The 16,386-nt window shown below is 36.5% G+C and overlaps 3 protein-coding genes across 5 annotated transcripts; 2 read left to right on the forward strand and 1 right to left on the reverse strand.

Moving 5' to 3' along the window:
* Window positions 1-225: 225 nt before the first annotated feature.
* LOC114753642 (probable sulfate transporter 3.3) lies at window positions 226-6,107 on the forward strand. Its single transcript, XM_028942342.1, has 13 exons — window positions 226-615; window positions 708-756; window positions 873-1,080; window positions 1,164-1,335; window positions 1,780-1,845; window positions 3,435-3,548; window positions 3,674-3,790; window positions 4,138-4,264; window positions 4,506-4,792; window positions 4,954-5,144; window positions 5,235-5,320; window positions 5,559-5,635; window positions 5,722-6,107. Exons 1-13 carry the CDS (start codon window positions 310-312, stop codon window positions 5,905-5,907), a joined length of 1,986 nt encoding a protein of 661 aa, XP_028798175.1. The 5' UTR covers window positions 226-309; the 3' UTR covers window positions 5,908-6,107.
* A 282-nt stretch (window positions 6,108-6,389) lies between these two features.
* Window positions 6,390-9,332, reverse strand: LOC114753645 (disease resistance protein RPM1-like). Its single transcript, XM_028942346.1, has 2 exons — window positions 6,734-9,332; window positions 6,390-6,564 (listed from the first exon to the last, which is right to left on the reverse strand). The coding sequence occupies exon 1, from the start codon at window positions 9,330-9,332 to the stop codon at window positions 6,735-6,737; it is 2,598 nt and encodes an 865-aa protein (XP_028798179.1). The 3' UTR covers window positions 6,390-6,564; window position 6,734.
* A 2,831-nt stretch (window positions 9,333-12,163) lies between these two features.
* On the forward strand, window positions 12,164-16,354 carry LOC114753643 (nudix hydrolase 25-like). Of its 3 annotated transcripts, XM_028942344.1 has the most exons (7): window positions 12,164-12,348; window positions 13,079-13,129; window positions 14,271-14,363; window positions 14,686-14,780; window positions 15,621-15,732; window positions 15,816-15,923; window positions 16,115-16,354. In XM_028942344.1, exons 1-6 carry the CDS (start codon window positions 12,283-12,285, stop codon window positions 15,918-15,920), a joined length of 522 nt encoding a protein of 173 aa, XP_028798177.1. In that variant the 5' UTR covers window positions 12,164-12,282; the 3' UTR covers window positions 15,921-15,923; window positions 16,115-16,354. The 3 variants fall into 3 exon arrangements, with proteins under 3 accessions (XP_028798177.1, XP_028798176.1, XP_028798178.1); XM_028942343.1 differs by lacking the exon at window positions 16,115-16,354 and having other exon boundaries at window positions 15,816-16,091; XM_028942345.1 differs by lacking the exons at window positions 13,079-13,129; window positions 16,115-16,354 and having other exon boundaries at window positions 15,816-16,091.
* The last annotated feature ends 32 nt before the right edge of the window (window positions 16,355-16,386 follow it).

Genomic DNA, 16,386 nt, shown 5'->3' on the forward strand with positions numbered 1-16,386 from the left:
TTATAACCCCCTCTGTTACATTTGGCGTTTTTCATTATTATTATTATTATTATTATTACTATTTTGGCATTTAGATAATTTATGGCATATTTTTTAATTTTTTTTATCCTTTTGTCCAGTAATACTCGTAAGTGCGACATGGCTGTCTAGCGGTTCTCAGCAAGGCGTGCGTTGATTAATGGGCTAGAGCTTACCAGACCCCGAAGCCGAAACATAAATAGCTTCATTGCCTGAACCAAACACCACCCATTCTCACCACAGCATCCTTCTCCCTTTCATTAAACAACTTTCTCCTGCTCCTCTTCCTCCATGGAGCCTAATGGCGGCAACAGAGCTGTGCTCTCGCATTGCCTCCAAATAAACATGGAAGAAACTCACAAGGTGGTGGTGCCGCCTCGCCGGACCACCCTCGAGAAGCTGAGTGCCAAGCTGAAAGAAATGTTCTTCCCTGACGACCCTCTTCGCCAATTCAAGGGGCAGCCATTGAAGAACAAGCTGGTCCTTGCAGCCCAGTATTTCTTCCCTATTCTTCAATGGGGTCCCAATTACAACCTTTCTCTCTTGAAATCCGACATCGTTTCTGGCCTCACCATTGCCAGCTTGGCCATCCCGCAGGTCAGTAACACTCATTCTGATGTATCTTACACAGTCTCAGACAGTTCTATCTCCATGCGTCCGCTTACCAGTGCCCTCTGTTATATACTCAGGGAATCAGTTATGCTAAGCTGGCAAGTCTTCCTCCAATTGTTGGGCTCTGTGAGTGTTACTTTACATAATGAGATGTTGATTTTCTGGGATTACTCATTCTGCAAATTTTGTACCGTATCAAGCTTGAGCCTTTATGTGTCTGGTTTCTGGATGTGTTTCTGCAGATTCCAGCTTTGTGCCTCCTCTGGTTTATGCCGTGCTGGGAAGTTCAAGGGACCTTGCGGTAGGGCCTGTGTCCATTGCGTCTCTTGTGCTGGGGTCGATGCTGAGGCAAGAGGTGTCCCCAGCTTCTGACCCTGTTCTGTTTCTGGAGCTAGCTTTCACTTCTACCTTCTTTGCTGGTCTCTTTCAAGCGTCTCTTGGAATCCTAAGGTCATTTATTTATCTATTCACCTGCATGGTTTTGGTTTATTATATATCTTGTGAAGGAGTATTAATTTCTGACGACTTTGCAGGCTAGGCTTCATCATTGACTTCTTATCAAAGGCCATTCTGATTGGGTTCATGGCTGGAGCAGCCATTATTGTGTCTCTGCAACAACTAAAAGGCTTACTGGGAATCACACATTTCACCACCAAGATGGGCCTCATACCTGTGATGACCTCAGTTTTTCACAATACCCATGAGGTTCGCTTTTTTGTTTCTCTCTTCCTTTTGATTTGCCTTTGCTCGCTCCGCTCCAAATTTCTTAATCAAGTTCATCACATTCACCAAGACACACACAACCAAGGATTGAGATTGCATACCTGGGCGTGAGATTCGCGTGGGCCTGGATACAGTCTTAATCCTTGCGCGATAATATCAAACTCTGCACGTAAAAACAGCTTCATATAAAGACATCCAAGATGACTCAGCTCAGCCACCACCTGGAGCTACTTTATTTGATCATTTCAAAGTTTATCCAACTTAGCGATGAACTGATGATCTTTTTATAGTCCAGGGGTCAGTTTCTTTTGCCACCTGAAATCTTCCCTTTCATTTCAAAACTGTGTACTGGAACCTTTTACTCTGGCTTTGAAAGCATTTTGGTTTCTGCATCTGAGAAATGATAATTGGTGGATTTTGGTGCAGTGGTCCTGGCAAACAATAGTGATGGGTTTTTGCTTCTTGGTGTTACTCCTACTGGCAAGACACGTTGTACGTTATTCCTCTCTGTCACTCTGCTACTTTTTGTTTGCATCTTAGCATTATTACCCATTTGGCCTTTTCCTTCACTAGCCAAGAATCCCACCCAGGAATATTATAATTTAACTTGAACAATAAATTATAATATTAAGAAATACTCAGCAGAGATAATTTTTTTACATTATTTTTTGTTGGATTGGATATATACGCATACAATAAAAACTAGAAGCGGCAACATGCAGTGAGATTGTAAGGTGGGCATTCTATTGGCAGTATTAAATGGGGACAATCTCCATTTTCACCTGGGACAGAGATCAAACACCTGGATCAAACTCAGGAAACTTACACATTTCATACACTTTGTGTTGACACCTATATATATTGAACCCTACGTTCTCTCTGTTATGACCTGAAAGGATAAGTAATAAATGATTCAGATTTAAATTACTACATATAATTTTATTACATGCATATATTTTTCTAAAAAATGTTTTATTTTTAATATAATTTTAATATATATAATCCCAATTTTGTTTAAACTTTATTCCCGAAACTCAATTACGAAAAGGACCTCTAGTCTAATGACACAAAAGCTTTAAAGGGTATTTGGATGGAAACCAAACTATTATTTTAAAAGCATTTTTACAGTATACGAGGTAAATATGTAGAGTAGTTTGTCTTGTTTTACTAAAAAGTGTTTCTGAAAAGCATTTTTGGGTGTTTCAAAACACCCCATTAGTCTTGATTTTGTCTCGGAAAGTCGTCGTCTTCTTTTTTTTTGGCAGCTCTTGGAAAGTTATTTTTAGGAAGCACACTCGCATAACTTATTTTATTATCCCGTTAAGACGGTTCGGGGTCATCATTCACATCATACTTCACTCTTGAACACTTGGACTGCCCAAAAAGTTTTCGCTTGCGTGATTGGATTCGAAGAAAAAAATGAAAAAGGGACAATTTTGGGATTCGAAACGAAATCCTAATTTAATAAGATTTAGAGAAATTTCGCAGCAATACAGGAGTGTCAAAAGTGAATAAAACATAGCAACTGGGAAAATAATAGGCCTAGGTTAAAGTCTCCACTTTATTTTGGTGAGGTTGAAGTTGGATTCTGAATTTAATTCTCCGAGAAGGAACATTAGAATACCTGTTTTGGTTTCATCGTTCTTTTCTTTCCTACCTGTAATGATATGATAAAGCATCAGAGAATATATAGATAGATAGAGAACAAATTTGACACCAACATTCATAAAAGTATCTCACTTTAGCCTAATAATCTTTAACAGAATACTGAATCATAGCTATTCTTCACACGATTTGGTTTCCACTCCTCCAACAAAACACAATAAAAGAAACCAACTTAACATAATTCATACCATTGCCTATGATTCTCTGGGAATGGGAACTTAAAGAAATATTATGTCCTTGAAATCTGCGGGTGTTTTACTTTCTAGATTTTGACCAAGATTGGATAGAACTTGCATATATTTAGATTTCTATATCTAATATCTAAGCAAATGCCTGTTAGCTCATCTTATGGATCCTAGAATTTTTCATATCATAGGATAGAAGTAATTCACATCCCTTGCAATCTTTTTGTGTAGAGCATGAGGAAGCCAAAGCTTTTCTGGGTCTCAGCTGGTGCTCCTCTTGTGTCTGTGATAATCTCTACCCTTCTGGTATTTGCAATAAAGGCTCAGCATCATGGCATCAGCGTTGTATGTGTCACTCGCTCAAACAGCTGCATTACTTGTTTCACTTCAATTCTACTTTTTTTCTTTTTTGGCCAAACATCACTTTATGTATTATTGCTAACAACATATGCTGCTGGTGTGTTTGGTAGATAGGAAAACTGCAAGAAGGTCTAAATCCTCCTTCATGGAATATGCTGCGCTTTAATGGAACTCATCTGGGTCTTGTAATCAAAACTGGGCTTATCACTGGCGTTTTGTCCCTCACTGTTAAGTTTTACTTTTCTTTATTTCCCTTTTAACTGTTTGTTTCTTTGTAGGTTGAATAACTGTATTCAACTCTTTTGTTTCAATCAACATTAAGTTTTGTTAACCTCACTTACTATGTACCATCCTGGTACGTAGAAATATACAGGGTTTTATCAGTAAGGACTACAGTAAGATTCTTTAAAACCATAAGAACTACAATCACAACTTTTTATAGTACAATTAGAAGGGCACCATTAAACATTGTTGCATTCGTATTGTATCTTTAGGATTCTGTGTTTCATATTAAACTTTCAAAAGAGAGAAAGGGATTTATCCTCATTAAATATTACGGGACTTTCGCAAACAGGAAGGTATTGCAGTAGGAAGGACTTTTGCAGCTCTCAAGAGCTACAAAGTGGATGGAAATAAGGAGATGATGGCAATCGGCTTCATGAATGTGGTTGGCTCCTTCACTTCCTGCTATGTCACTACAGGTACATGTCAAATGCTTAGAAAATAAAAACCACCCAAAAATGATGGACAGGAATAAACCCAAAAATGATAGGCAGGAATAATTAAGTATCACTTTGATGATATCCATTTGTGATTTGAAGAGTCCTACGATGTCTGATACAGCATTCTATTACCTGTTAGATTCACACATGGACGTAAATTTTTTTTGGGGAAAGCGCATGGGCTTCTTCATAATTCACTCAATTTAACTATGAATTTCAGGTGCTTTCTCTAGATCAGCTGTCAATAACAATGCGGGAGCAAAAACAGCTGTATCAAATATAGTAATGTCCATGACAGTTATGGTGACACTCCTGTTTCTTATGCCGCTGTTTCAGTACACTCCGAATGTTGTACTGGGAGCAATCATAGTCACAGCAGTAATTGGTCTCATTGATATCCCTGCTGCTTATTACATCTGGAAGTTAGACAAATATGACTTTATTGTAATGCTCACCGCGTTCTTCGGAGTCATTTTTATCTCTGTTCAAGAAGGCCTTGCTCTGGCAGTAAGTATATGTTTCACTATTTCTTATAAAGGCTTCTACTGGCAACAGCGTTATTATGACTTCCAAACTCTAGGTGTTCCTCGAGAACAGGCAAAGTAAAAGGTTTATGATATCTTTTCCTCTTAAAATAACATGGAGGTGATAATCATGCTATTGATCAGGTTGGGTTGTCAATTCTGAAGATCCTCCTGCAAGTTACAAGGCCTAAGACAGTGATGTTGGGCAACATACCCGGTACAGATATATATCGAAATGTTGATCATTATGAGGAAGCTGTGAAGTTGCCTGGTCTTCTCATTTTAAGCATCGAGGCTCCCATCAATTTCGCAAACATCACATATCTCAACGAGAGGTTGGGTTTCAACATCACAAATTGTCAGTTTTATCAATGATTGATTGGTCTTTCCCCCGTTACTAAACTACCAGCCTCTGTTTTATTCAGGATCTTACGATGGATCGAAGAATATGAAGAGGAAGATAACATCAAGAAAAGCTCAAGGCTTCAATATGTGATTCTGGAAATGTCAGGTAGCCTGATTAATTTTGAAATAGGAATTTTGATAGTCTGTTATTTTAGTTTCGGCCCAACCGTACGTTATCAGATAGAAATCTGATAATAGTGCTTTATATCTGTCCTGTATATGTTGGGTCTTATATCCATTCTTCTTAACTTTTGGTGCATTGATTGAGGAAAGTTAGCTAAAGCATATTATAGCGCATGTTTAGTACTATATTCAAATTAAAGGAGCATTGAACCACATTTCAGCTGTGAGCAGCGTAGACACAAGTGGAGTCTCACTTTTCAGAGAACTGAAACAAGCAATGAAAAATAAGGGCGTTGAGGCAAGAATGCTAAATCTCATATGCTTTTAGTGGTTTTGCTACTTTATTTGCCTTGACCAAAAGTGCTCAAACCTTGACTGGGACAGATTGTGCTCGTGAATCCTCTGGCTGAGGTTATGGAGAAGTTGAAAAAAGCAGACGAAGGCAATGACTTGATGAGAGCAGACAACCTTTTCTTAACAGTTGGGGAGGCTGTGGCTTCGCTTTCATCTGTGACGAAGGGCCAAGCATCAAATATGGAAGAAGGGGCACAAGAAATTCCTCACTTCTGATAAACTATACAAGCAAGATTGCAGACTGAATCAGCAAAAGTAAAGATGAAGAAGCTGCAAGGAAGGAGAGAAAGAGAGTAGAGTAGCTATGAGATGGAGCTAATTGTATATTTCTTTGGTCTAAAACGATTTGATATTATGAGGATTGAGAAGCATTCATCTGAAAGGGAAATAGACTTTAACATTTTGTCGTGCGTGACTATAGTCTCCCTGCTTGTTGAAAAGTTGCGTAGGAATAGGGTGGATTTATAATTGAACAATAAAAAAGTAGCATGTTCATAACGAAACATAAATGAATCAAGAATTTAGTACTGAAAAAAATGATTCCTTATAATTTATTTCTGAAACTTTGGAATAAAGTTGATGGACATGTATAATATATACTCTTTAAGCCATCCTTAATTCTTGTGATAGATTTCAGTATACACGCAAGAAGTGAGAATCCCCAACTTCTGATCATTTGCTGATAAAAGTTTTGATGATGCATGAAAGATTAATTTTAACACAAGAATAAAATGTAATTATGATACATTCATAATTGTAGCAACAACATAGTATAAATACAAATTAAGTAGTTGGTCTAATGGTGGAAGCCGAGAAGTCCCTTAATGAATATATCTCTTGAATTGGCATAAATGGACATGTCTTCAACCAATCCTGAAAAATTAAATGAGATGCATACGAATGAATTCAAACACCATTTGATCTCAATATCAACTAATCAGTATATGCGTAAAAGAAACCATATATATGTATATATAGTCATAATTATTCAAAATATGGTTTCAAGCAAGATTTGCAAGACACGCTAAGTTGTAGAACGCACCTTAATAAAGTTGTAGCTTACGTTCTCCCATGATAAACCACTGTATTCTATCATAGAAAGCAGACGACATGCGCATCGTCACGCCATCATCCAAAGCGTCATAAAGTCCAATCACCTCCAAGCTCTGCAACTTCTCAAGACACAGAATAGGATCCTCCTTAAGTCGAGAGCCCACTAGCTTCAGCACCTTCAAGTTCTTCAGAGAACACAACCAACTTGGTAACTTATCTAGTTCACCAACCAAACACAGCCTTTCAAGAAGTGCAGGTGGAGACTTCACATCTTGCAAGTCAAATTTCCCACTTGTATTAAGAGACAGCGAACGTAGATAGCTCATTTTTGAGATGGATGAGCACAGAGCACTCCATTGATGGTTTTGCAGATTAACCAAACACAGTCTTCTCAGTTGGGTCAACATCCCCAAGCCTTTCTCAAAGAAGTCACTTTGTTCTTCGTTTGGTACTTCAACTATGCCTAGCTTCTGTAATGAAACCAGACAACCTATTGCAGACGTTGCTATGAAACCTTGTACACGAAATATGTCCAATTTCGTGACATGGGTTAAGTTGTTGTGGTAGTTTTTCCACTTTATGCCACAACTTGCTGTTTCTAGAGGGATACGAGACCCTGTTTCGTGATCCTTGTATTGAGATATCAAAAGATGGTGGAGTTTGTAGAGCTTATATATCTCCGAAGGTAGCTCAGTGACGCGTGTCAGCTTGAGATCCAATGTCTCCAGATGATGCAGATTCCCAATTGATGCAGGAAGACTGGAGATTCTTGTATTTCTCAAGCTCAAATACCTCAAGAGGAACAGTTTGGTGATAGCTTCGGGAAATGTTTCCAGTGGGGTCCCGTTCAATTCCAACACATTCATCAGCTTGAAGTTACCATCTCGTAAGTTTGACCTTATCAAGGAATGTGTCTGAAATAGAAACAAAGAACGAAGTCGAGACAACGAGGTGTTCTTAATTTCAGGGACATATGCACTTCCCTCGTATATAGATAATCTTCTTGCTCTTTCAGGCCAACTTCTTGCATTTTCCTCATTTGTGATTGGTTCAGCGAAACTTATTGCTCTTGATTTGAGGACAACAGTTTCGTGTATCAGGTCATGGATGCGAAAACACATGATCCTTCCATCAAGTGTGTACTTGGCTATTTGTATCAAATTTCTATTGAGAAGTTCGCACAAATAGCTTTCTGCTACTTCCTCTGTCATCTTATTATTTCCATCTGAGACCCATAATCGAACTAGTCTCATGGGCTCGATCAAGTGGTTCTCAGGGAACACGCTTAAGAGCAAGAAACATGGCTTGAGATTATAAGGTAAATCGTCAAAGGCCAACGAAAGTACTTTGTTCAAACGAGGATTAATGTTTCCTTTTAGTTCAACGTTATCAAGAATACGTTGAACCATCACCCATTCTTCAACCCTGTTCTTATTTTTAGTACCCAATAGGCCACTGAGCACTGAGATGGCAAGAGGAAGCCCTTCACATTTGTCTACCATTTGTCTGCAGATGGGTTCTAAATGAGGAGGGCAAGGCTGGGAAGAGAATGTTTTCTTACAGAATAGTCCCCACGAATCACTTTCAGATAAACGTTGCAGGTGAAACATGGTACCTTGGGAGTCGTCGCAGGTTGTCGCGTATCTTGCCACCTCTTCGTTACGAGTGGTGATTAAGATTCTGCTGGCACAGTGTTCATTGGGAAATGCGAGTTTCACGCAATCCCAATGCTCTTTTTTCCACACGTCATCAAGTACAATCAAATATCTTGCAGATTGAATCAAACCCTTCAAGGTTTCTTTCAGTTCATGGGTGCTCATCGTGTGAGATAGGATTTCCTGAGAACCAAAATTGCAGAGCTGCTGAACCATGTCGGTTAGAAGCTCCTCTTCGTTTAACGATTGAGAAAGCGTCACAAACACTATCTTCTTGAAGCACTCTCTGATATAACCATTATGATGGATTTGACGTGCCATGGTGGTTTTCCCCATCCCTCCTTCTGCAACAATTGCCACTACTTTATTCATGGCAGAGTCATCACCCTCTAAGAGACAACCAAGCAGAGTCTCTTTGGCCTCCATCCGACCAACGCCAACCAGTTGGCCTTCGTCCACTACGTTATACAAACTGCTCTGAAACTGATGAGTCATTTTGCTGCTTTCTGGTACCACGCTTGAAACAACATCGTACTTCCTTGGCTTGTCGGGTATTCCCTTGATTTTGGCTCTGATGTTTCGCAATTCAGAGCCGATTTTGTAGTTGGTTTTGCAGTTTCTGACGAAGGAACACGACGGTGAGGTGTGTGGGCGATCTTCATCCCAACGATGTTCGAAAATGTAGAGCAAGAACTCGTCAACGATATCTTCAATTTCATAAGCAACATCTCTCACTCTGTTAATCCATGACTCGAGACTTTGGTCTTCGTACTCTAATTTGTTATCATCGATGCTGCCTAAGAAGGCCCTTATGGATTTTACTTGGCGTTTGATGCTCACAATGTCTTGTTCAGCTCCTCTCTTCAATTGGAACTCCTCGTTGAGGACTTGGAAGAGCTCATTCAGTCGAAATTCCACAACTTTTTTTGCCATCCTCTTCAACGATGTGTTTCCGAAGAAGGGGTACGATTTTAACTTCTAATAATCAAGATCTTTTTCTTTGGGCTCACTTGATAATCCTTTTTAGCTTGTGTGTTCCTGTGTATAAACATGATGGATGATCAACTCCAAGATCTAGACCATTTAGAACTAATCTTAACGGTTCAGATTTAATTTTCTTTAAAGAATTAGCATTCCCTTAATTGTGTTTGCAACCTTTCCTGACGAATCTTAATTATGCTTTTATTCCATCAAGGAGAAACCCCATGTACTGGGGAAGGCATAAAGAGAACTATTTTTCGTCCAATATCCACTTTTTTGCAAGGAGAAAGTAAGAGGAAAAGACCTGCACGAAATGTTTGTTAATGCTATCATATAAGCATGTTTCGCAATAAATTTACAACATTCCACATTGCCGTACAGTTATTGCCTTGAATTGATTCATAACCTTACTTAAATTATAATTATGCTTTCCTTAGTGGCCATGCAAAGAGATTCCATTCTGAAGCTGTAACTTCAAGAGTGGAATTATACCCGATACATCAAAATGAATTTAGGACAATATTTCGCCAAGCCTTTAGAGGATTGCATCAAGGCGACTGTAATTTTTGTGATATAATTATATGATACTCCTTCAGTTCCTTCAGTTCCTAATACAAGATCTAATTGTTAAATTAATTTTGACCTTAAATATAAGATTTATTTATCATATTTGTCAGTTTTCTCTAAATTATTCCTATCGATACTTTATCAACCATAATCAAGCAAGTGAGGGAGGGAGTATGTTAAGAAAGATGATTATGGTGTTTTAGAAAAAACATGTCATTTTTTATAATTAACTAGCTTACCTAACTTCTTTAATCTAATCAAATTAGTTAAATAGGTTTTATATTAAAGACCAGAAGAGTATTTAGCATTATTGTGTTATACTTGAGCACTGTGAAACTCAATTGAGAGTAACTCTTTTAAATATATTTTGTACATTAATATAGATCTAAATTTAAGCTCTCATGCTCAAATTGTTATAACTCCGCTCATTAGGACTAATGCATGTCAGTTAAGGCAACTCTAATTTAGATTTTTTTTAATGCTTTTACTTACAATTCAACCATTTATTATAAAATGAGTACAGTTTTTAAAAAATGAGGGCACAAAATCTTAGTCACCTTCTTAAAAGTGGTTTTTGTATATATTAAAGGTGAAGGAAAACCCAAAAAAAATTGTGAATTTTAAAATCCCAATTACTCTTATTTCCTATACTTTAATAATAATTGATTATATTTAAAAAGTAAACAACAATATATTACTGTATGAATTCCTAATTTACGGTTTTGAAATTTAAGTGGTTTTTTTTGAAATTTAAAAGGGGCAAATTACATGAGGATGCAGAACTTTTTAAACTTCCATGTAAGCAAAATTTGGGAACCAATAGTATATAATTGCGATTTTAAAAGAAAGATATTTCAAGTTTCATAATTAATAAATAATAATCAATGGTTTCAAGAAAAATAAAAATACTTTTAACAAACAGTATATAATAAATTATTATTAATTTTTAATTTATTATTCGTACTTTTGAAAATTATAATGTAATGTTTTATTTTACGAAAAGATGTTTAAAATTATCACTATTCCCGAATTGAAATACTTTTATAATATTTGCGAGATTATGTTGTAATTTCAAGGGCATTTGATAATTTTGACAAGGTGGTAATACGCAATTTATTCTTTTTTAGTGCAATAATAATATAATCTGGTAATTACTAAAAGCAAACACAAAACAAAGAATGTCAAAAGGGAGAGAATATAATAATTTAAACATTATCGATGGCGATGGCAATGGCAAAGTGGGGAAAAGGTGACAGAGAGGTAGTTAAATTAATTGATTCGAATTTTTAATATCAATCTCAAAGTCAACGCTCCTAGTGGTGGTCCCCCTTGCTTTTCCCTTCCCTGCTTACTCGCTGCATTTTCCTTATAATTCTTCTCCCGTGCTCTGATTTTGACTCTTTCTGCTATCTTGCGCCGAGCTAATTTTCTTTTCATTCAAAAAGACTCATACTCTTTTGGCCAAAAAAAAATCTCATACTCATCTTTTAATATTTATTGTTTATAAAAAAATATGGCTTATTATAAATTTATTTACATTGAGTATCAACTATATGAAAGATATATGTATTTTATTAATTTTTGTAAAGAATATTATAAAAAAACTGTTTATAAATTACTAACAACATTATTTAATTTTCAATGCAACATATAATTGATTTTAGTAAATAGTCATTGGATCAAATGAAAAGAATAAAAATGTTTGAGTAGAAACCAAACTATAATTTTAAAAATAATTTTATAAGTTCTAATTGACTAATTTGGAAAGATTAAAGAAATTAGTTAAGTTAATTATTTATTATGAATAAGTGTTATCTTTCCTAAAACACTCTTGTTAATTATGTATATTACCTAGAGTTATCATTTCATGAAACCTTTCATATGTGCAACCACTTTAAGAACTATTTTGAAAAAAATAAATAAATATAAAAAATAAAATAGATTAAGATTTTATATTTAGGATCAAATTAAAAATCAAATAAGTTTCTATAATAAAAAACAGAGGTAGTATAAAATAAATACGTGGAAGATAATTTTATGAAAAGAATAATATATTGATTTTCGTTCACGAGAGTGCGCAGGATAAGAAAAGAGGGGCACCACCCCTCCGTGCGTTTGAGTCCACCTTGCGTCATAGTCAGCGAGGTTTACTAATTCGCAGTCCCACACACACCAAAAATAACGCTTACAGGACAGCCTCTGCCTCACGCATTATAGCTCCCAGGTCACAAGCATCTTCACCACTACTCTCTCTCCCCCCATTTTCATTCTCAAATTCTGACGCAGATCCCATTATCATCACTACTCCACCCCCCCCCTCTCTCTCTCAAAAGCCATGGAGGATCTTCCTCAAGGTTACCGTCCCAATGTCGGAGTCTGTATTATCAACTCCGATGATCAGGTTTTTGCTGCTCCTCCTTCATTCTCTGGCCTCACTAATTCCCCCCCCCCCCCTTAGCTTTCAGGAATCTGCACTTTTCTGTTCTGTAAAATTGATTGCTTATGGTTTACTTTTGATTCATTGTTTTCTATTTTGGGGTAAACATCTCCTTTATGAGCTATGTATGCTGGAATAAAATCTATAGTTCATGATTTGTGTTTCAGCGTGTTTTTGCTTATCTAGATTTAGAAAATTATACTAGTGTATTGCCGTTTTCCTCTTGCCAATCGTCATAACTTACTGCTTAAAAGCTCAAGTAACTGGAGTAGCAGTGTTGCAACAGTTGTAAATGAAAACTGCAAGGATTTTATAAATTTTGTTTCTCTTCTGTTCGTCCCTGACCGAGATCCTAAGTTCTGTTCTGTTTTCATTCAAAACCTGGTTATAGTTGTCAATCATTTTTAAATATTGCTTTTATTGATTCTCTCCTTTCTATTTTCTGGTAGTCTGAGTTTGATATGCTATTAGTATTTTTTTTAATAAAAAAATAATATTTGTATTTGTGAAAATTTTGCCATTCACAGTCTATGGTTTACATTTTAAATCATCAACCTGTTCAGAAAATTGTAAAGACATGTATATATCTGAAGAAAAATTGCAGCTTCTCGTCCACATCACAGTCTTTTTGGTCCAGTATGTATATCTAGATGAGCAAGAGGAAGAATCCATGAAACCCAATCGTTTATTTCAGGTTTTTGTGGCTTCTAAATTGAATTCTCCAGGAGCATGGCAAATGCCTCAGGTGACTTTCCTTTACATGCTGTTTCAGCCTTGAGAACAACATATTTTACCCCATTAATGCGAAGAAGATGGATAACACGTGTATTCCTCCAATGGGCATAAAATACTTAGGATTATAGATTTAACCCAGGAGCTAAGGGAAATACATGATAAGTCCAAAGTAAGTGTTTTGGTAAAAAAATGCGCATTATTCATTCTTTAAATGATCCCAACTTCTCAACTATCATCTTCTTTTGCTTTTCTTTCGTGACTCGTAATTTAATAACACTAGACATGGCTACATTAACTCGGTTCCAATAAAGTTAACGTCTATCCTGCCTCTCCTGTGTGATTACTGGTTTCCACTTAAAACAAATTCATGAAGATGTATTCTTTGCAGTTAACTTCTGTTGAGTTGCGATGGATCCAACTCCGCAACTCTGGTGATATCTAATATCTTCATGCAGTTGAAGTAGAATCGTGAGATTCATAGACATGGCTACTTTTGATTTAGTCATCGACTCATAACATTGACTTTGTGACTCATTGTGAATCATACGATCTTAATGCCTATTTTGAGCTAGCTTTCTCGTGACATGCTAACTATTTGAAAATAGATGGCACATCAACGCCAAGAGTATGTTAATAATTTAGTAGCTTAATTTTGTTTCAAATGCAATCACCATTCTGTTGCTTTACTGGTGGGAGCTGGGAAGGGCTTACTGTCTTTATTGAAATTCTGATTCCTCTTGTCACGTTCTCACGAGAGGATTTTTCCAGCAATATGCCACAGAGTGTTATGCTGCCTTTCATTTAAGGTTGTCTTGTTGTTCCCTCAGTATATTCAATGCATTATCATTAGCAGCTCTCCTGCATATGAAAATTTTCTTCCTATTGTTGGCCTGGGTCAATTTTGGTCTTACAATATACTGAGCAGCCAGATCCCTTCTGAAAATTTCCATAAAGTATAGCTTAGAATGCTGTGGAGAGGGATATAGACTGTAGTTCCAAGCTTTTTCAGAAGTGGACTCTCGTATTTTAGATATGAATTTGGGAATTTTTTTCTCATTTCGCCTGTAATAAATTTTCAACTCTAGCATGGCTTCAAATTCTTTTGCTAAGATAATATATATGTTATGTTCTTTTGTATTCTTGAATATCAGGGCGGAATTGAAGATGGTGAAGAGCCTATATCTGCTGCCATTCGGGAACTGCGACAAGAAACTGGAATAGTATCTGCTGAAATAATTGCTGAGGTTTGTGCAGATTTCTATCATGAGTTTGTTTTGGTTTTTATTATTTATTTTGCTAAAAAGTGAGTAATGTGCAGGCTTTCATCTATGCTCTATAAACAAGTGCTATCTGACAACTAAATATCCATGTGCAATCTAGATTACTTTTATCCTTGAGTATTAAAAGGTGAACAAAAAATGTTAGAAATGGAAGAAGCTATACTGCTCGACTTGGATATAAGAGAAGCAGTTAGACATCATGCTGGTTTTGATACATTATATTAGTAATTCTTTTGAGCATGATTTTATGATTGAATGGAGGTTAATCGTTTTGTATCTTTGACAGGTCCCAAGATGGTTAACCTATGACTTTCCGCCTCATGTGAAGGCTAAAGTCAATCGGCTCTGGAGAGGTGATTGGCATGGACATGCACAAAAGTGGTGCGCTTGTGTTTTGCTTTCAAGTCATTGATTGAATGACCAAGTACTTGCATACTTGTCACATTAAAGAAAAACCTGAGTTTTATTTCCGTATTGAAATTTTGACCTACAATGTCGCGGTATCATTCCTGTGCATGCCACATGGAAGCATTTAAGAACCACTGTCATTCTGTATCTTTGTATTGTTTCTGCCATACATGGGTTCACGTATATGCTTGCGTGGCATGTAGGCAATAAGTGATTAAGCCATGGTTTGACATTAACAAATAGACAACGAAGGAAGGCAAAAGCCTTGTCAGTTTGTACCTGGTTAAAAGCATGCCTCAGACTAAGGTTGCTTAACGTGCAGAGGTTAACATGTCATTCTTGCTCTTAAAGGGAGAGGGAAGAAGGGGGAAAATCAAAGCCCTCTGAGTGTGAAAGACATTAGTTCAATATAAGGCCTGGATTGTGGGGTGTGAAAAAGTTCCTCTGAATGGCTCTGGTATTATTTTTCATGTTCCTAATCACCATAGCCTCTGAGAGATGTAGTATCTGAACAGATAGGCCTTGCTGTAATTGTATTTTTTGAAGGAGAAAAGTGACTTTTGTACAGGTCATTAACTTGTCATCCTCGATGTAGTGGAGTAGTTCTTGGACTTTGTTCTATGGTCTTGCCATCAATGTTTCCAGTCTTCTGTAAAATTTCTGTTACTGAGTAGGCTTGGCATATGATGGTTACTATTTTTCTTTGATCATGTTGTTAATTAAATTGGTATTATCTTATTTTTTGTTCTGAGTAAATTAATTCAGTATTTTACCGACACTCTGCTTGCTACATTAATACTGAATGCTTGATAGGTTTCTCATGCGATTCACTAAAGATGACAGTGAGATCAACTTAGCTAATGGTGAAGCAGACCCTGAATTTGCAGAATGGAAATGGTCAAGCCCTGAAGAAGTTATTGACCAGGCTAGTTGCTAAAAGTTTCTTATAAACGTTAAAGTGTTTTTATTTTGCTCTTGGAAAGACTAATTGCGGATAAATTATTACAGGCCGCGGAATATAAAAAACCAATCTATGAAGAAGTTTTGAGAACCTTTAAGCCTTACTTCCAAGGGAATGCAATATCTGCCAAATGTAAATCTTCAAAGTGGTGAATGGTACAAGTCATTGTAGTTCTATCCATATCGTTAAGTAATCTTATATAAACAATTTGATAGCACTTGTCTCTTTGTAAATAGATAGTAGTTACATGGTTAGAACTTATCGTTTCCTGCTTTTAATGATGAGATATGTGTGTCAGTACCTAATTATTTTTCCCCTCTTAACTTTGCTGGGATTACGTTTGCAGGCGTCTCTATACAAATGGTATGTGGTGTAGGAAGCCTAGTGATTGGCTACAAACTTGTTTTCAAAATACTTTAGATCAAGAATCTCTAAAGTAACTGGAAAAAAAGGCATCGTCTATTGCTTGAAGCCCTGTGTAACATGCGTTATTGTTAATGACTTATAAATAAGTGCGGCTTCTTATAAATTTTTTAGATACATAGATATAGATTTTTGTGAGAAAAATTAACTCCGTTAATCAACTTTTAGAGGACTAAGAATTAGGTAGATTTTGTG

This window comes from Neltuma alba, unplaced genomic scaffold, assembly GCF_004799145.2.
Source record: "Neltuma alba isolate B1F8T4 unplaced genomic scaffold, ASM479914v2 tig00008042_pilon, whole genome shotgun sequence".
In the NCBI taxonomy this organism is placed as follows: Eukaryota; Viridiplantae; Streptophyta; class Magnoliopsida; order Fabales; family Fabaceae; genus Neltuma; species Neltuma alba.